Source organism: Corapipo altera, unplaced genomic scaffold, assembly GCF_003945725.1.
Source record: "Corapipo altera isolate COAL_440 unplaced genomic scaffold, ASM394572v1 60960, whole genome shotgun sequence".
NCBI classification, from domain to species: Eukaryota; Metazoa; Chordata; class Aves; order Passeriformes; family Pipridae; genus Corapipo; species Corapipo altera.
In genome coordinates, this window is record NW_020885049.1 from 349353 (window position 1) to 369809 (window position 20457).

Here is a 20457-nt window from a genome sequence, read left to right on the forward strand (position 1 = left end):
ATAATGTGTGTATTTTTGGAATAAAGGCAGAACATTGTCTGCACCTCTATGAGGATGCGTCTTTGACTCTCGAGCTCATTTTTTGCATCTTCTCCTTTTACATTCATTACAAACAGCAGCACCCAACGGTACACCTATTTGCCTTAGAAAACTGTTCTGGTTTTATTAGAAAAAAATAAACAAAGGTGTCTGAATTCCTTTAAGTTTTTTATCTTCAAATAAATACTCATGTCTCTGAGGACTGAATAGGATGAAATCAATAGGGTGAAAGAGACATACTAAATAATGTAAAATACAATTCAGCTACAGTTAAGTTCAGTCAGCAATTCTCAACATTTTTATTTTTGGTACAGATTTAGTCAGTAGCCAATGAGTAAACAAGTTAAACTTTTAGGTTTTTCAACTATGCAGATCTCCCTATGTAGGCAACAGCTTTGCTGTTGTTAAAAACAGAATATAACCTTGCACCTACAACAGAGCTAGCCTGTACCACAAGACAAGACCTCCTTGATTCCATGAACTGTTACCATTAATGAAGAGCAAGCTTCTATGCAAAGGTCCAACGAGGAACTTCAGCACCAAAATGCTAGGGAGGACAATACCTATCTTTCAGGGCATCTGGCTGTAATGAGGGACTAGATTATGGATCCAAGAGAGCTTTGGCATGACCTAAGCTCTATGATGTTTCTAAGTAGGCAAAAAGTACAACTATAGGCACCCTGCAAAGTTTAGGATCAAGGACATTCAGAGTTCTGATACCTCCAGGGTAGGCACCAGCTCAGTGTGGATTTGAGGGTTGCAATCTTTGATTTAGGCATCTCAATTAAATTCAGTTCACAGCCTATGTCACCATTCCAAGATATGTCCAAATTCAAAACAAGACTTAATCACAAAATGCTTCCTCTCCTTTTGAATATATATCTCACAAATTTCAGAGTACTTGATACAACAAACTAATCAGACTCAAAAGAGAGTTATTAGCTTCCACAATAGACCATTACATGTTAGATTTTACTCACCAGGATGATTTGATATAGGAGGTTGGAATGCAAGTTCATTGTGAACTGGCCCTTTAAAAGAAAACATGTCATTTGTTTTACATGAGGAAAAATAATGTTTTCTTTCTTAACTTGTTTTCCTATAAAAAAAGACTTGTGAGGATGCCAGATGTTATAAATCCCAGTAATTTCTAAGTCAATTGGCCAAATCTGACAGGGGATAAAAATGCCCACAGAAGAATTACACTCTTAGAGGTTTCCTAAAAATTCAGAAGTTGAGTAAAGAGCTCCATTAGTATCCCAGGAGGAAAGGCTGCATGCTGCTCAAGCCAGATCCAGCTCCAGGAGAGAAACCAGATATAGCATCGAGATGTAAGAGAAATAGGACTTCACGTCTGCCCCCAAGTTGTACAAGGAGAGAATCAGAGTATAGAGGAATGTGATGTATCTGTCAGAAACCACACTTCATTAGTTTCATCAATCATAGAACAAGTTGCCCAGCATGCTTTGGACTTGACCATAAGAAACACTCACTGAAGATGGAAAGAAGCCCTAGAGAACTCATTTTCTAAGAAAAAAAAAATACAATGAATACAGTCTTGATATCAGTCAGTTTAGTCTCTCAACTTTTATGAACTAGGTCCCTTACAGGCAACAGAGAACAAGGAGGAAAGACTTAAACATAGTAAGAGCAGTTTTTGCAACAATATGTCAAAACATGCGACTTTGTAAAGTGAGAAACAGCAGTAGCCACGAAAAGCTCTATGTAGTATCACCATCCAGTTACAAATATGAATTATGGAAAGATACATGCACTGAGGAACATTTATAGAGTATCTACAACACCACTAAAGTTTTTTTTACATCCTGGTATTTCTGACAAACTAGAGGACAGATAAAGTGGGATCCTAAAAGAACAAAATAACGAAACCTAATAACTGTATCTAAACCACAATTTTTTTGATAGAGACAAGCTGAAAAGTCACTCTAATATTATGTCACAGTATATTCTCCCCTCTGCTAACCACAGCTGCTGCAAACAGGTGATGTGGTTAAGTACTATATTAGAAAACAAAGAACTGTTCTAGCTTTTTGACACAAAATTTAGAAAAACTTTAATTTGGGTGGGTTTTTTCCCTACTATACTCTTATAATATGTATACTATGCTAGAAACTTACACTATCAGTTCGATCACTTTTTTTTCCTTCCCATCTCTTGTACCTCAAAACAAGAGATTGTCGTCCTATTTCATAGATGAAAAAAACTGTCAAGTTTGTGTGACGAATGTACTCATGAATCAGACTGTGGCAAGATCAGTTTATTGACAAGTACTTTACTGCACGAGCTTTCACAAAGTTCTTTTAAACCACTTGGTGTACATGGATACACATCTTCCAAAGCTTAGTATGACTTCAAAATTTCTAGAAAATAAAAATGGTCAAGAGCTTCCAAGTTTTAAAAGAAAAATATGCAAACAACACATTCTGAATCAACTTCCTTTTCTGCAAAGGAAATATTTAGTACAGGATTGCAAAGCCTTAAAAACAGAGGTTTAGAAAGGAAATGCTAATTTTGTTAGGTATAGGAAGACATATATAATATAGATGTTATCACTATAGCTACCTGAATTTCTAATCTCTGCTGCTTTAACAAAGTCCATCAGGCCCTTATACTTAACTGTCAGAAAATACTAAACACAGTAATGGTAGCTCTGTAATATATATATAAAAAAAAGGATTTGAGGGTAAACAGTAATCACAAGTGAACCCCCACCATTCAACAAAACTGAAAATGAAGTCATCTGGAAATCTGCGCTACTTACAGTAATGCCCAGGATGCATAGGTGGATGATGTTGAAGATGGCCGTTCTGGTGGTGAGGTATGGTAGGTGTGTAGGCTGCCGTCCGACTTCCAGTCCAAGTTGTAGTACTATCTAGAAAAAGAAAGGAGTGGTTGGTTTTTAAAGGATTTTTTTTCCACATCTCACTTCTAATCCTTTATTTCTCCTGACATTTGGAAACTGGTTTTAGAAAACTAAGAAGAGTGCACATATGTATATACTCACTGTGATGGTAAGTAGCTGTCTGAGCTGTAAACCCATTCTGCTGAGTTCCTGGCTGAGGCCCTGAAGCAATCTGTAAGAGTCCATCACTATGGCTACCTGTCAATATACTGGTAGGTTCACCTGGTAAAAGAACACACTACCTATTCATGAACGTTCCAAAATTTTAATTAAGAAGAGCTCAGCACTACTGGGCACGAAAATACACCCAACTAAGGACACTGCAATACACAGTTCCTACAAGTCTGGTTTCAGTATTTTTTTTCCACCCACCAGTGTCTTAGGAAACTTGAAGCAAGATGCCTTGCAGTAGCTAATTTTGACTCTGACACCCTTAATATTTTAGAAGTATGCAGAGAACTCTGTTTATCAAGCGCATCTCTGTTTTGTTCACATCTCATTTTTCAGTTTGAAAGGAAAGAAGACGTCACAGTTCTACTGAATAACATAGTTGGAGTAGATTTGGTATGAATCCAAACAAGCCAGCAGCAGGTCCAATAAGTTGCTTATTTTCAGCATGTTATAACTACTGTTCCCTAAGGAGAACATTCACTTACATTTGTGTTCCTCCAAAACATACTGAACAATATTTTATTTTTATAAACAGTTCTTGAATAGAGCTGCATATATCACTGGACTCCTTCCTGAGAAAGTTGCTGGGCTTTTTTCCTCCCAAATAAGTATTTCAAGAATTATCTAAGTTTTAAAGTAAAACTACAGATATTTTAGAACAGGTTAACAGAATTTGATTTTAAAAGGTTTCAGCTCAGCCATTAACACTAAACTGATGAGCAGTTTCACAAGTACACTTGCACTCTCAAACTGATGTGGGCTAGAAGAATTTAATAAATTGAGAACTTGAACTAAAACCTAAAAATGAGCTTTTTTTCTTGTCCACTTGGCTCCAACAATTATAACACTGATGAGAAGAAGTTATTGACAACTGTTGTGCAAAGGCAATACAATTAAACTGCTGGAGACAAACACAGACATATCTCAAATTGGCAAAACCATCATTAGTTTTAGCAAAGAAGTTGTCAGCTAAAATTAAAGAACATTATCAAAACACCATGCCACCATAATTCAAATTTGATAACATGAAATCCATTATAGTCACGCATCTTTAATAATGAAGTGACAATGAGTATGTGAAACCTCTCCAAACTTCATGGTTTCCCTACATTAGGGCTGCAGGACACTGCACACATAATGCTTTACTGTCCTGCTGGAGTGAAGTGTGAGGTTTGGTGTTGGTAAATCAGACTCTTCAACTTGTACCAAATACACACAAAAAAGTAATAAAAACTTCAATGCAGCACTTCCATGGACTCATGAAAATATTAATTAGGGTTGTCACTTTGGTAGTACAATGGGCCATTTTAAAAATAATCAAGTTCAAACTGGAAGATTCATTTTGTCAGCTGTGGAACACTAAAGAATTGCCTTACAACATCTCAATACTGCTACCTTACAGTATATCTGTTTGTTATCCTGCTTGTTGTTGCAATAATAAAATTCTGCAATTTCTACAGTAATTATTCAAATAATAGCCATAATTTTTTGTTAGCGGTTAATTGTTTTAACATTGTGTCACTGAACCTTTGGCATATCCAAGAGAGTCTTGTAATACTCATGTAGTGTCAGTCTCATTGAAAAAAGACTGGGTCACCAGGAAAAGTTACTCAAATTATGCTCCAAGTTAAAACCTTATATTAAGATTTACAAGACTGCCTAGATCATATTGCCACACGCTTTTATCAGTGTAGTGTAGCAGCAGCACAGTTCCAATGCAAGATCTACTTTGCCAAAAATCAGTGGCTATCTTTGAGTTTTCACATTTTCAGTTTAGTATTTCATATATTCTTGATGATCTTACTTGTTGAAGCCACAGGAATGTTGGGAAAATTAGTGGTGCTGGTAGTGCTAGCCTCAGTAGGAACTAACATGGTTGGGGTGCTATAAGGCTCTGTAGATGCCCTGTTACTTGGTGGATGCTGGATGGTTTGGACTGAATGACCTTCAGCAGAAGACAATGACGGCTGCCCCTCGTAGTCATGAACGTATTCGTCTTTCACCAACATGCTTGATGGAGCTGTGAAGAATCAAACAGTTTAACATGCAAAGCAAATCTATTTTCAGGATTTAACTACAAATTGCACTACTACTTTCAAGCAATAATGCCGTTAAAACTAGCAGAGGGGGAGAATTTAATCTAGATAAACATTGCTAAAGCACTCCACTAAATTACACTTCAAGACAACAGCGAGAAATTTTGAAGCATAACTGAATAGAAAAGTAAACTGTTTATTTTGCTTACTGCTATCAAACAAGCAGTTTAGTCCCACAGTAGTAAACTTCAATAGCATTTTGTTTTCTAGTCCATCACTGTGTGATTGGACACAGTTAATAAAAGGGAAAAACATGTTTTTTGTCAAGTACCTAAATATATGTTAATGTAGTAGTTAACAAACCAATTCCTAGGATACAAATAAGAACACAAATAAAGTTCCTATGAAAAAGATAATTCATGAACTCAGCACATAAAAAACTTCATGCATCCCTTAAGTAATTTTAAGCAACTCCCATTCAAATTGACTAGAAACATCAAATTCACATTCAAAGACAAGATAACGCTACTATATATTTAACAATGTAGCCACTAATTCAGAATTTTCCATATACGGCGTAAGGAAACTACTACCATTGCCACTACAAGAATTTATTTCTAAATATCCTATTGAGCATCTTCAAATAACACTCTTACACTACATTAGCTCCCATGCTCATTTTGAAAGCAGTCTTTAATATATTAAAATTTGACAGTAATTTTTTTGTTTCCTGTTGCAAAAACAGTAGCATGATGTGGTGTGTTGACCCTGGCTGAACGTCAAGTACCCACCAAAACCACTCTCTCACTCCCCTCTGCAACAGAGGAGAGAAAATATAATAAAGGGTTCATGAGTTGAGAGAAGGACAGGGAGAGATCACTCACTGATTACCATCACAGGCAAAACAGACTCGAAGTGGGGATATTAATTAAATTTATTACTAACAGGATCAGAGCAGGATAATGAGAAGTAAAATAAATCTTAAAAACACCTTCCCCCACACCCCTCACTCCTTCTCAGTGGTGCAGGGAGACGGGGAATAGGGGTTATAGTCAGTTCATCACAGGTTGTTTCTGCTGCTGCTCAGGGAGAGAAGTCCTTCCCCTGCTCCAGCATGGGGTCCCTCCCATGGGAGACAGTCCTCCATGAACAACTCCAGCGTGAGTCCGTCCCACAGGCAATAGTTCTTCACAAACTGCTGCCACATGGGTCACTTCTCCATGGGGTGCAGTCCTTCAGGAACAAGCTGTTCCAGTGTGGGTCCCCCACAGGGCAACAAGTCCTACCAGGAAAACCTGCTCCAGTGTGAGCTCCTCTCTCCGTGGGTCAGCAGGTCCCTGTCAGGACCCTACTCCAACACGGGCCTCCCACGGGGTCACAGCCTCCTTTGGGCATCCACCTGCTCCAGTGTGGGTCTCCTCCATGGGCTGCAGGTGGATCTCTGCACCCCCATGGTCCTCCATGGGTTGCAGGGGGACAGCCTGCTTCACCATGGTCTGCACCACAGGCTGCAGGGGAACCTCAGCTCCGGAGCCTGGAGCGCCTCCTGCCCCTCCTTCTGCACTGACCTTGGTGTCTGCAGAGTTGTTCACATGTTCTCACTCCGCTCTTCTCTGGCTGCAATTTTCATCTGCTCAAAAACTTTTTCTTCTTAAATATGTTATCACAGAGGCATTACTATCATTCCTGATTGGTTCAGCCTTGGCCAGCAGCAGGTCCATCCTGGAGCCAGCTGGCATTGGCTCTGCAGGACATGGGGGAAGCTTCTAGCAGCTTCTCAGAGAAGCCCTGTAGCCCCCCTGCTAGCAAAACCTGGCCATACAAAACCAAAATACATGACAAGGAAATACTTATGTATTTAACTGCTGGCTAGTAAGCTTTGATTCTGTACAAAAGGATCATTTTTCAGAAGACACAGGTAAATTAGCAGAGATGAGCACACAAAATAAAGCTTGTGAAGTCAAGTTTGTTGGATGGTTTGGGGTGTTTCTAAAGTCATTTTTGCTAAAACTATTGGATTACCCAAATTTCTTTCTCCATGAATTTCTTCTGGAAGAAAAAAAAATTCAGTTTTGAAATAAAGCAGTTACCAGCTGCACAGTCTCACAATTTCTGAATAATGTTCATTGGAGATTTAATGTCCAATTTCTCTCAAGTTTCAGGGACAACAAGAATATTAAACTCCTTCATTCAATTGCATATTAATTACAGAATTTCTACTATTTTCTTGTTAAACTACTTATTACATTATAAGCATCTATTATTCCCAATTTGATTAATTAGCATATCATACAGGTGCACACGGTTTTGGGTGTCTGGGTTTTTTTATTAATTAGCAGCATTCAACAGTGAGGTGAGGTTTTTGTTTTTCTTTTTTTGTGGGGCTTATAAGTTGCAAGCAATGAAAACAGAACATACCAACAAACTGAGCTGAAGCCTCAATTTAAAGAATTTATCATGCCTCTTATACACTACTTAGCTGGTTTTCCAAAACAAATGCATTTTCATCTGCTCTCTATATTCCCTCCCAAGGAGATACATAGGAATAAACTGTGTACATACTGAAGAGTTTAACACAATTTGTGCCCATAGAAACGCAATAGTAAATAGAACTACTTACCAGAACTCTGTAGTGTCAGTCCCGAGAGATCTTTAAAAAGGAGAAAAAGAAAAGGGGGCGTAGAAAATTATATTCAGCAATCTTCAACATTTGAACATTAAGTTTATAAACTTTACAAATTAGTACTACAGACTCTACATATTATAGTCCCTTTATCACAACACAAATCTCAATGCTAAGTTATTCCTAGGATATGCATTAACTGCAAGAACAGAAAGGCTTAAATAAAAGTCACAAATTGTTCTTTCAAATTTGGAATAAAGGTAAAAGAATAATTCCATTAAGAAGATGCACAAGAGCATATGAGAGTAATTTATAATTATATCATTAAAAGCTAATGTTTCTAATTTAGGTTCATATTTTCTACGCTCAAAAGGAAAACATTTAACATTTTATTCCCACTGTTCCATTTTAAATCAAGAGCCTACTTACCAATGCCAGGTGAGACTACACGCTCATAATGGTAAGGATTTACACAGACACTGTCACATTTTAAGTCAAAAGCATACTGACAATATTTAACATGCTTGAGTTCATTTTTATGAAGATCAGGCCATCTCCAAAGACGAGCGTAAATCACATGAGGGAATCCCTTGCGACCAGCCACCTAAAAAGTTAGACACAGAAGTTGATTGGGAAAATAGCAAGACATGTCATTTTACTTAGTGAGGAGTAAAGCTGGAAGAGGACAAACAACAACACAAGGTCTTCAAAATATGGAAAAAAAAGGTGATGTACAGTTTAGCCAAGTTCTGTACTCAACAAATTTCTATTGAGGTTTTGCTACAGTTAAATCAACACTGATTCTTAAGAAAAAAATACTAGATCCAAAATGGCAGAAGCAGAATTTGTGCTTAATGTAGTATGTATGGTCACCTTCCCCACCATGGATGACTAAGGAGCTTTGCCCCAGAAGAGGAATGAGGTCCCAAGCTACACTATAAGGAATTTACAAGTAGAAGAATGCCAATCTATTATAATAAAAAAAAAATAAAAAACCCCGCTTCTAGGGTAGACAGAAAGCTAGTCAGCAAACATGGTATCTGTCCTGGAACAAGGAAATTGCAACCCAAGCTATACAGGTACTGAGTACTGATGATATAAAGCTAACATAAATCCTCAGTGCAGACTCCTTGGAGTACCTTCTTAGCAAGGGATCATTGGTCTGTCTTTATACTTCTGACCAACATAGGGCTAACAGAAGCTTGTAGTGAAAATACCAGGATAAATAGCCAAATTTGTTACATGACCCTGTTTTTTACTGCCACACACACACTCATTGAGAATGGTTGATCCAATGCCTTCTGCTCCTTTTGGGAAAAAAAAAAAAAAATCAACTACTGCAACAGTCCAGAACTCCAGCCACAAAACATGCCTACAAATGGGGGCAAGGCTAAATGCAAGAGAAGAGCTACTCTTCCTCAACACTCTAGGATCCTGTGTCACTTGCTTTTGCTCCAGCTTCACTAGGAGGAAAACATCTGATTTTCACTTGTACTAACCTGAAGCCTCCCATCCAGCGTTCTCTGTATTGTAACACACTTGCTAGGATGAGCTCCATTTGTGGTTATAGCTGTAATCAAAGAATCCAATTCATCTTTTTTCTCCTTTAGTTTTTTAACTAAACTTTCAATTGCGCGTTTTGCAAAAGTTTCACTCTCTCCACCTTGTCGATGGCACATCAAGCTGTGAACAATGCTCAGACAAGCATCATTACTTGTTGGCGTGTTAGTAATAGACATATTGTCCATTTGTCACAACTTTTTCTTTCAGATCAAATGTCAGTTTTGGGGGTTGTTATGATTTTCAAGTTGATGAACAAGAGATGATCCAAGTTAAGTGTTAGATGTACTGTCTCTTGGTAAAACCTAGGAGGAAAAAATATCTACATTAGAATTGTTTTTAACAAATTGCAGATCATGTTTCTAAGGAAGTCTATGGCTTTGTGCTTCTTTTATTTTCAAGCTAAGAGCAGGATATTAAAAGCACATGACAAAACTGCATTTCTTGTCCCACGATAGCTAAAACATGCTTAAGATTTATTTTGCCCTACTAACAATATTTATTTAAATATTATAGTTTGTATACATGTACACATAGTATGTACATACAGATAGGTAGGGATCATTAAATGAATAAGGAAAAGGAGAACTATGACAATGATTTCCTATGTTTTTACTGGCAGGATTAAATCAAGTGAAAATACTGACTGGAAATCAAGTGGCATTGATTTAAACAAAATTTGAATAGTGAAGAAGCATGAATACACACCAGAATCATCTGTCATCTTCATTTAATAATCTTGTTCAAATAGTTCAGCTATGTTCTGACCTCCGACTAATTTTATTTCTCTTTGCTAATCAGAAAGGCAAAAATTGTATCTGGCCATTAACTTAATACACGTTTATGTAAATTTGTATTGTGTATATCTTTAGATATGAAAATCCCAACTGGCACATTTGTCTTTATTTAGCAGAATCAGTTTCTTCTGGATCAAGACAAATCGACTGAAGTCACTAATAAAGCACTTCCAAATTGTCTCAAACAGAACTGCCTTAATTACACTAAATATAAGCTCAGGACCAAGTCCCTCCTAAACACACTTGGCCTTTAAACTCCATTTGTTAAGAACCTGCAATAGTTTCTAGTCATGGAGTTGTTCTTCTCAAAGCCAGCAGACATGATCTTTTTGAAGTTTCCTTTAATCTGCAAATTATAAGAGCTAGCCTGATTTTCTTGATTCTGAATGAGTCAATTACTACACTTTATCTTGCTTTATCCAGAAACATAGGACAGCAGGTTTGTGCAGTCACAGAAAAGGAGTCTGATGTAGACAAAAAGCTGCTCTGGTTCTTCAAGCAGCTCTGGTTTCAGGTAGTCATTCACTAACACCATTCTATGAACTATGTGGTCTGACTTTCTTAAGAAACTGGCAGCAAATATATAAGTGATTTTACTACATTTACATTTTCTGAGCAAGCTTAAAATATAAGCCTTTCTGAAACTACTATGCTATTCTCAGCAATGTAAATAAAATATATTTGATTTCAATAGTTAAAAAGTTTGTTCACATTATCTGAGGAACACATCCAGTCAAAGACCTGTTACTGCACTGGAATTTTCCATGTTATTAGAAGTACAGCAGTAGCAGCTATTTTTTGGAAACAAATGCGTTGCACAAAAATAAGAGCAGGATGTTAATTTAGAATCATCACACAAATTACAGTGTTAACACATGGCTTCCCTCCTTGTAAAAGGAATATTGCAGCACAAATCCAGCACAATTATAAAAGGAAACAAACTCTTCCCTATTTAATATTTTCTCCAATTGCGACTTGAATACATCACACTGGTATACTTGGGAAAAAACAGAGCACAAATCCTTCCCCCCTCTGTTTTCAATACTTTCCTTTTGTAAAGATGTTTCTGGACCTAATTACTCCCAAAGGAAAACAATTACCTATAAGTTTGAGTAAGATCGTTTTACCTAGTTATTAAAGTTTCTCCCTCAATGCTAACTTTTTCAGTGCTTCAACTCAATAACCCTCTTTTAAAAGTCAAGCTTAACCTGCCAGTCATTGTCCATGGACACATTTGCATAAATCTCAAAGCTTACCAGTTGAAACAAAATAGAGCATCATTTTCCTTAAATATAAAACAGCATCCCAGATAGATATACATAATTAATCACAAATAAGTGATTTGATAAATCTATTAGCTAAAAGAGCTTTAAATAAGGAGATGCTTAAAATTAGACATGCAGCTCTTTTACATCCTTAAAACCATGAATGAGAATTTTGATGGTTGACTTTCAGAAAACTAAGATCAAGCATATAAATTCTTATTTCAGTGTAATGATCTTCAGAAACATTAAGTCACCCCTCAACTGCCACTGCAGCATAGAAAAGAGACAGTGCTTGTAGTGAAGCTCTCAGATTCATCCACCAAGGAACAAAAAGGTATTTCTCTCCCTTTTGCTATAGTGTGATGCAAGCAGAACAGGAAAAAAAAATGGATAAGCTAAGGTAAAATGCTAACAAGTAACAAAGTTATAGAGGAGTACTTGATTATGTTTGGACTCTATTATCTTAAAGATCTTTTCCAACCTTAACGATTCTATAATTCTATGTTATAGAAAGTAATTTGTTTCAATAACTAAATATTAACAGGTATATTATAAAATAAGTGAACAATAATTAGTGTTCTGCAATACTCTAAGTATTGGAGCAAGAATAAGAGCCTCTGAAGAGAAGATAAATATGTAAGACAAAAGAAGATTGCCAGGTAATTAAAAACACCTTTGGTGATCTGTAGCAAACACACTATTATCTCAGAGAACCGATAAGTAATCATTAACTGAAACTCTTCCTTCAAGACTGATGCAAACTTGAACAAACACCATAATTCTTCCATACATCCTACATAGAACGTGCAATGAAATTCAAAGCATGAAGCGGCTGTCTAAAATTAAAAATGCAACACTGGTGTCACATGTCTCATTTTCCTATCTGTGGATAATTCTGCCAGAAATGATTACCTGAACATTATAAATAGTTTCTAAAAACACAGGCCCCTATATTAGTATGCTACTTCATATAATTAAAATCAAATATATTCTTGACTTATCTATGTGGAAAGAACATTATTGAGCTCTCACACTAATGCCCTCATTGTACTTACATTTATCTCATGGGCAGGAATGTAAAATAAGCATCATACTGACTCAAACTACTCCACTGTTCTTAGATCAACTGCTACATTCTCTCTCTCTCAAAACAGTGATAATTTTACTAGCATGACTAGAAAACTGAGAGCAGGTTTAATGGTCAGCATCTTCTGCAAAAGCGAGTTCAGAGCTCCAGAAGAGCATTCCTGGTTGTGGAAGCAAGGTGCTCCTGATCAACTAGGAAAAAACTGAGCAAAGTACAAAAAGCAGATGAGGGGATGATCAATGCATTTATGGAACAGAAAATTAATATTCCACCTTGTTTGCCAGCATCTCTTCAGCTGCACCAGCAAGAAGCAGCTGCTAAGCTGGCATGACTTAAGAACAAGTGCTTTTACAAGCCAAAAACCTTGGGTAACAAAACCAGCATGAGCCATAGCTTCCAAATATCTGCAGCAACTCTTCAGGCAGCATATTGTGTATTTAATAGATATGATCATTTGGAAGGCCTCACACAAGGCCTGGGAGTTGCTGAGGTATATTTCAGTTTGAAATTCTTCATAAAAAAAGCATGCAGAGGCATACAGATGTAAGTAGATGCATACAGATGTAGGTAGACCCACGCATAGTGTGAAGAAGATACAAGGGGTTTAGAAAAAGAAAAAAGTTTTTCGGCTTTATATGGTTAGAAAAAACACATGGACTTGATTTCCTTACTTTTATAGAGGTATTGCTACAGTCATACAGAAGCTCCACTGAGGCATAAGGGCAGGAGCTGCTAAAAAACTACAAATACCTCACCTAAACCCACATTAATGTACCCTAGTCATTCAGCCAAGCAAGTTCTGAAGCTTATCTGAAAAATCCTTTCCTCCAAATAACTCCCATTTCCAATACTCTAATCAAGTTGAAATTTGCTGAGAAGTTACAAATCTAGATTTCTTAAACAACTCGTATCCTTTTCTACATATTAAGAATTACCTTAAATGAATACTTGTCACACAAGTTGCTTATCTTCCCCCTCCCCTCCCACAAAAGCCACACTGTAATTTGAGGAGAATGATCAACCCCAACCAAGAAAAGGAAACAATACGCTTACATAGACAAACCAGGTTGTTATGGATAGAGTTGGAAGTCAGGGACGTAACCCAAAGGAATATGATCCAGGCAATCAGCAATCCAACAGTTTGGGCAAGACAGTTAATCCAGGTCTGACCGTTGATACAATAAACCCTACTGTAAATGAATAGGGTAGTGTAAGCCAATCACAGCTGCAGAGGGATCAAATTCACCAAGAAACTAAATCTAGAAATGTGACAGTCCAAATACCACTGGATAATTACTTTAAGATATGGGCAAAAAGCCAACACTCCCTCCATGTCACTTTCTTAGCATATATTTTATTCTTTAACTTTCTACAGCAAACTAAATATTTTCCAGATGAAACAACTTTATACCCTTGGAAACTTCACTGTTTGCAGGACAAAGTATATTAGAAGTAGTGACTAGGAGTGATCAAGTAACACTTTGTTTTATAAACTAAGATGCTAAGAATTTTGAAGGGCTGTATTTAAAGAAAAAAAAGTTACAAAATATTGTACAGCCTTGACACAACTGGAAAAATAGTTCCTGCAGGTGTCAGGGCAGCACTGGTCCTTTGGAAAGTTTTTGATAGAGAAAGGGAAGCAGTCTTGCAGATCAGCTCAGAAAAGAGGTTCCAGTGCTGAAGGTCCAGAGGTGCCAGTGGGGAAGGCTGATAAGATAAACACGGCAAATGGGGGAGGCAGGGGAACGCGCAGCATACACTGACACACCAGAAGCAAATGAAGAATGCAAGATGGATTTGCAACCACATGCACAAGACGACTGAAATAAATCATTGTGATGGAAATCCAACCAGACTGCGAAAATAAAAGAAGAGATTTTATATATTCTAAGTATCAGGTGACACATTCAGGGCTCAGGAAGCAAGGTGGAGAGAGATTTGCCTTTTTTTTGTACAAACCAATCAGACAACAGTTTTGTATCACCTTGGAGCATTTCAAATGATCATCAATACATGATCATTGTAGGCCCCTTCCAACTGAACTACTCTATTCTAAATAATATGAATGCAGATTTTTAGCAGCAGTTATGCAAAAATGCTCTATGATACATGTAAATACATAAACCTGAGAATTTTTAGTACCGGTATATCCATGTAAAGGTTGGTTTTACAAACATGTACAGGGATGATAAAGATGGTAACATAAGGCAAGGGTGTCTAACAGCATTCACCAGGTACAACACAGCATTTCTATCTATGCTATTAATTTTAAGATAAGTTGGCCATTATCCATTGTAACATACTGTAGAAAGGTCTAAGCAAGTCAGTAAATTTGCCAGCAAAATATTCTTTGTGATAAGCCATGACTTAAGTGAATATTACCACTATGGTCTAAAAAAGCTTCCAATAAAGAAAATAAAACCATGTATATTGCAGTAAAAAAGACAGATCACAGGCAGATCAAGGTCTATGGTGTCATATTGATGTCAAAGGGAATGATGTACAGCCCACAGTTCTGAGGAGTCGTATACTGGGATGGGGAGGGAAATGAGTTAATGCAAAAAATACCCTAATGACCAAAAACTTATTTCCAAGTTGCAAATATGAACACAATTTTTTTAAAATATATTTAGGAAAAAATAAAAATTGTTTGCTTGAACCTGCCACTGATATTCTGGAACATGATTTACTAGTAACAGCCATCCCAGACACAGATTTCCAGCATTTTGATACTAGGCAGTAATACGATGCTAATGAAATGGCTAATTAGAAAAGCGTACAAATTGACATCTTGCTAGAAAATTTCACACAAATAAAGGACAAGCAAGGCTCCTGCCTCCAAAATTAGACAAACACAAAGATGTCAGAAAATCAGCATATACATTTGATAGCTTTTAACCACCAAAACATTACTACAGAGTTTTGCTGTTTAATAATGCAGTGGTAGAAGTTTTATGATAAAGAAAAATCCATAAACCAATAAAACAAAAGGCAGCTCATGGTTTGATGAAGATATGAATTAAACTGCAGATATGTTCCAGCATATTAGACTATTATCTACTTGCCCAAAGGGTGAACAGGAGCAAAATGTTTGCAGACATAAGAACAATTAGCATTAAAGAGCAAGAGAGAATACTAAGAAAGTACTACACTCCCACTGTTCTGTACAGTAAGAGCTAACATTCCCCAGAATACTATTTTTGTGTATTTGAATCATAAGTATCAGTTCTGCTCATCTCTCTGTCAGTAGCTACAAAAATTTAAGACACATGACAGCATAAAAGGAACTAGAAAAGAGCTTTAAGACAACTCTGAGTAGCAACTCTTTCATCTTAACATAAATTCATGGTTAAAAAGGAGGAGCAATCATTTCTTTTTGGAAGAAACTGATCTGATGTAGCTGCCCAAGTGCAGCTCTCGGCATCTTTACTCCTCTCAGTTTCCACCTGTACACTTCAAATGCTTTCAAAAGCACTTTACAAATGCAACAGACTGATCCTATAAATGAAGCAAACATTTCTGCAGGACACAATGAAAAAGGTAGAGCTACTATGCTGATGTGACTACGTACGCACACATTTTAAATCCTAGAAAGTTTCATTTTTCATTTTGGTTCCACTTCCCTCTCTCTACATTTTTATTTTAGAGAAGGCATACAGCTGAAAACAACTCTTTTCAATACAGGCTTTTGTATGGTCAGAGAAGGAAGACCACTGCATGTTACACCATGAGAGTGGGAAGGGCAGTAAACTCCTCTACAACTGGATCTATTTCCACAACACAGATCTAGGCACCTCAAACTACCTCACTTCTGAGAGAGCACCCCTGGTGTCCCACTGAGCAAGAGGTCATCCCCCCCTCATTGTCCTAGCACCCAGAGATAAGGAGAGGATGAAAACCTGGAAATGGCAGGAGACACCACATTCAGAAAGCAGAAGGTGGTAGAAATCCTTGCCGTAGAATGACATGGCAAATCTGAATTCTTCTTCAGAAGATCCTGTAAGATCTTATCATAGAATCATAGAATCAGCTAGGTTGGAAAGGACCTCCGAGATCATCAAGTCCAATCCTTGATCTACTACCACCGTGGTTACTAGACCATGGCACTAAGTGCCACATCCAGTCTCATCTTAAAAACCTCCAGGGATGGAGAATCCACCACTTCCCTGGGCAGCCCATTCCAATGCCTGATTACCCTTTCTGTAAAGAATTTCTTCCTAATATCCAACCTAAACCTCCCCTGGCAGAGCTTAAGACCATGCCCTCTTGTCTTACTGATAGTTGCCTGGGAGAAGAGACCAACCCCCACCTGGCTACAACCTCCTATTTGTGATTATTCTTGCAGAAGGCTTTTTTCAACAAGGACAAATAATAATTTGTCAGAACCTCACAAACAGAGGAAACAATTGTGGCTACATCAAGCAATAAAAGGAAGAATCAAACCTTGCTCAGGCAGAAGCAGTGTGGTTTTTCACTTGTACATAATGTTTTGATACCCTAGCAATAGGTGTATTAGATAACATCTGTTCTTTATTGTAATCTGCACAGGGATAATGCTCTCTGCATTTGTTCAAGCTTAAAAAAAAATTACCTCTGGGCAAAGCAATCATGGAAAATTCCAGCCTCAACCAAAAGTAGAGTTTTTCACAAGGTTAACAACATAGAGTCCTAAAATTCCAGCAGGACCTTAACAACAGCACAGCAAAGACTGCTCCTCACCAGGATCCTCAATCTGCTCTCAGCACAGCTTTGTTCTCCACTAAATCTGTTGATTCCTCTCAAAACTCACATCCCTATTGTATTAGCTGTGCCTGAATGCATTATGTAAAGAGCCATCTACCTAAAAAAGGAATTCTAATCAGTTTGAGACACTGCTTTTCTTTAGGTTTCAGCTCTTTGAAATAAAAGTTTCTATATCAATATTAAACATTCATGTTTATGTAACAAGCAAATCAAAAGAGGTTCATGAATGCAAAGTGAGAAGAAACTCCTTCCAGTCAAAATCCAACCAAGAAAAATAAGAGGAGGGACAGGACAAGATGCCTACTTATTATGACCCTGGAGTACAGAACCACATTTAGTTTTATAGGGCAGTATAGCTATTTCAACAACCTTGCATGGAATTACCTACATTACTGAACAAAGTAATAACAGTACAAGAGCCGGAACTCATTCTTGCCTGTTGACAGTGGCACACTATTATTAATCAAGATAATTTGAGAAGTGGTGGTAAAAGACACCACAATCCTACTCCAACCGTACGTGTTTGAGAAGAACAATTAGCTTGCAGTAGTGCAATTTGGGCTTTAAGAAATAACACACCTAACCCACTACTAGATTACCCCACAAATTAACCTGTCTTCGGTGGTAAAACATATAAGGCTCAACTATGCAGCAAGTCACAAACCTCACATAAACACCACACTCCCAGAAATGGGGATAGGAAGGAAGAACTGTAAAGAAGGAAAAATCTTAATTAACATCCCTTGTTCTCAGCAACCCCGCGCTGTCTGAAAATGAGCTAAGAGCACCGTTATATGTTACTGCAAATAAAATGGCAAATTTCAAAGAACTAAATGTGAAGCGGCTCACATAAAACCACCCAGGGCGTTTTTCCAGCGTGCAGGAGAGCACCGAAGAGAGCGGTCGGCACGAAAGGCAGCGCACGGAAGTTTAACTGGGAACAGGTCGGCTGGAGAGCCTTTACCAGGATTTTAAAAAATAATACTAAAAGTTTTGGGACGGAGGGATCATATTTTTTTCTCGTTCAGGAAAAGCGGTGAAGGTGGGGAAGGAGCCGGGGAGGGGAAGCCAGGAAAGCGGGGCAGAGGAGAAGCCCTCGGGCGGCGGGTGGGGGGAGCCGCTGTCCTAGCTCCCCGGAGCAGGAGCCGACACGCCCCTAGCGCGGCGGAGCGGCAGGGCGCGGCGCGGCGCGGCCCGGCCCTGCGGCGCCCGAAGCAGCGGGCGATAGGAGAGGGCGCGCTACGGGCGGCCTCAGCGGGCAGGTGGGCGAGAGCCGAGAGCGGATGTTACCTGGGCCGCGGCGGAGTGGTCGCTCTCCGGGCGCGGCCTGCGGCTGTGGTAAGGGGTGGCAACGACGGCGGGGGTAAGCCTCCTCTCGCCTCAGCTGGCCCCGAAGCGGGCCAGGCCTCCGCCCCCCCACCCTCAGGCCGGCGGCGCGGAGGAGGGTGGACCCGGACGTCCAGTGCCGGCCGCTGTCGCCTTGTTGCCACAGCTCCAGCAGCTCACGCTCGCGGTCGTCGCCGCCACGTTTGGACGCCACCGCGCATGCGCGATATCCGGGTAACGCCGCCACAGCCGAGCGCCTCCGTGCCTCCTCGTCACACGCTGCTACTGCGCCTGCGCGCCCGCCGCCCCGCAATAGCTGTGCCGCCGGCAGCCGGAGAACAGGACAGGCGGGCACAATGGGGGTTTCGTTTTATGGTTGGCGTCCGGCGGCGGTGGCGGCGCGCCGGGCGAGGCAGGCAGCGCTCCTGCGACCACAAGCGCGGCCCCAAAAATAAACAGGCCCGAAAATGCAAGCCCAGCAAATGCACAGGGCTGCAAAAGTAACCGCTATAAATGTATGGCCACGGAAATTCAACCCCCAAAAGTGTAAAGCCCTGCAAACACAACCCCAACAAATGCACAGCCCCATAAATGCAATCCCAAGTGCAAAATTCCACAAATCAATCCTAGAATGGTTTGGGTTGGAGGATACCTCAAAGCTCATATAGTGATTCACAGAAATCCTTAAACAATATATATATATATAAAGCACACCTTTTATTATGGCCGGGAAGATGCAGGGGGGTTTCGCCCCCCCCCCCCCCCCCCCCCCCGTGCATGTCTGCTGAGAAAAGAAACACAACAGCTTTTTATACATTTGGAAGAAGTGAGTTTCAAAAATTATCTATCCTATACACTTTGAAAATTGGTATGAAGTCTGCCTTATCTAAATAGACATCCAGTTACTTATTGCCTATTTTTCTTACTATAGAGTAGTTACATAAAGCTTTATCATTTCAAGCAGTTGTTTTCCCCACCCCTCTCCTGTCTCCCTTGCAGTGCAACGTGCTAAAAGCCTTTCTTTTCCCGCTGTCCCTGTCAGTCCCTTATTTGTTTATGTAAGCTAGTTCCCCTTTATCTTAACTGCCCACAATTGGGCAGGTTTCTATTTGCAAGTGGTCACAATTTGCAAAGTCATATTTCATGCTAACTTTCAACTAACATGGCTAAATTTTTATTTTATTTTGTTTTGTCTTTATTCCACCCAGCCTCCCCCCAGAGGGAAAAGGAGGAGGGAAGGGGGGAAAGGAAAAAAACTTGCAAAACCAAGACTGCTGAGAAAGACAGTTTTATATTTACACAGAGAAGGAAAGGAGAACTATAAGCACTATACACACAGGGAAAACTGACAATAAAGACTACTTCCCCACGAAAGATGTTTTTTCTCCTCCGAAGAACAGCCTTCTATCCCGTGCAACTGTCCCGGAAGAGAAGAGAAGGAGTTGTTTCCTTCTTGTCTCTTTATATCTGAGCTGACATAACATGGTATGGAATACCTCATTGGTAAAATATAAATCAGGTGACATATCCTAGTTCCGTTTCCCTCCCAGGGAGGGTTACAAACCCACTACACACTATCCCTGTCCCTCACTGTGACGAGGGTCAATTGTGCATCAAAACAGCAGCCATGAGGGATATGTCCTGACCACCACAGGCCTGAACAATAGCCTTAATTCTTCTCCATCCTTGGATCATATTGTAATGTTCCTTTGACTGATGTGTGCCGTCGTGTGGCCAAAGGCTACAACAAACCATACTTGACTCTTCTGCAATTTTAAATGAGATGAAAGGGAGACAGGAAGAACACTGACTGCAGAAATGCATTCATCCAGAGCTGTGTCTCCAGCAGGAGCTCAGGATTCCTCAAGTGACACTGCTCTGCCTATT

The 20457-nt window shown here is 39.1% G+C and overlaps 1 protein-coding gene across 2 annotated transcripts in view; it reads right to left on the minus strand.

The window, feature by feature from the left end:
• The window catches only part of SMAD4 (SMAD family member 4), a 16587-nt gene extending 6920 nt beyond the window's left edge, over positions 1 to 9667 (minus strand). Inside the window, exons 1-7 of one of the 2 annotated variants that reach the window (XM_027668685.1) lie at positions 9292 to 9667; positions 8222 to 8396; positions 7790 to 7819; positions 4938 to 5153; positions 3065 to 3184; positions 2822 to 2932; positions 1020 to 1070 (exon numbers count right to left, since the gene is read on the minus strand). In XM_027668685.1, coding sequence (XP_027524486.1) covers positions 1020 to 1070; positions 2822 to 2932; positions 3065 to 3184; positions 4938 to 5153; positions 7790 to 7819; positions 8222 to 8396; positions 9292 to 9540 — 952 coding nt within the window. In that variant the 5' untranslated portion in view covers positions 9541 to 9667. The remainder of the gene's footprint in view (positions 1 to 1019; positions 1071 to 2821; positions 2933 to 3064; positions 3185 to 4937; positions 5154 to 7789; positions 7820 to 8221; positions 8397 to 9291) is intronic. The other variant, XM_027668686.1, reaches the window with a different exon arrangement.
• Between the last annotated feature and the right edge of the window lie 10790 nt (positions 9668 to 20457).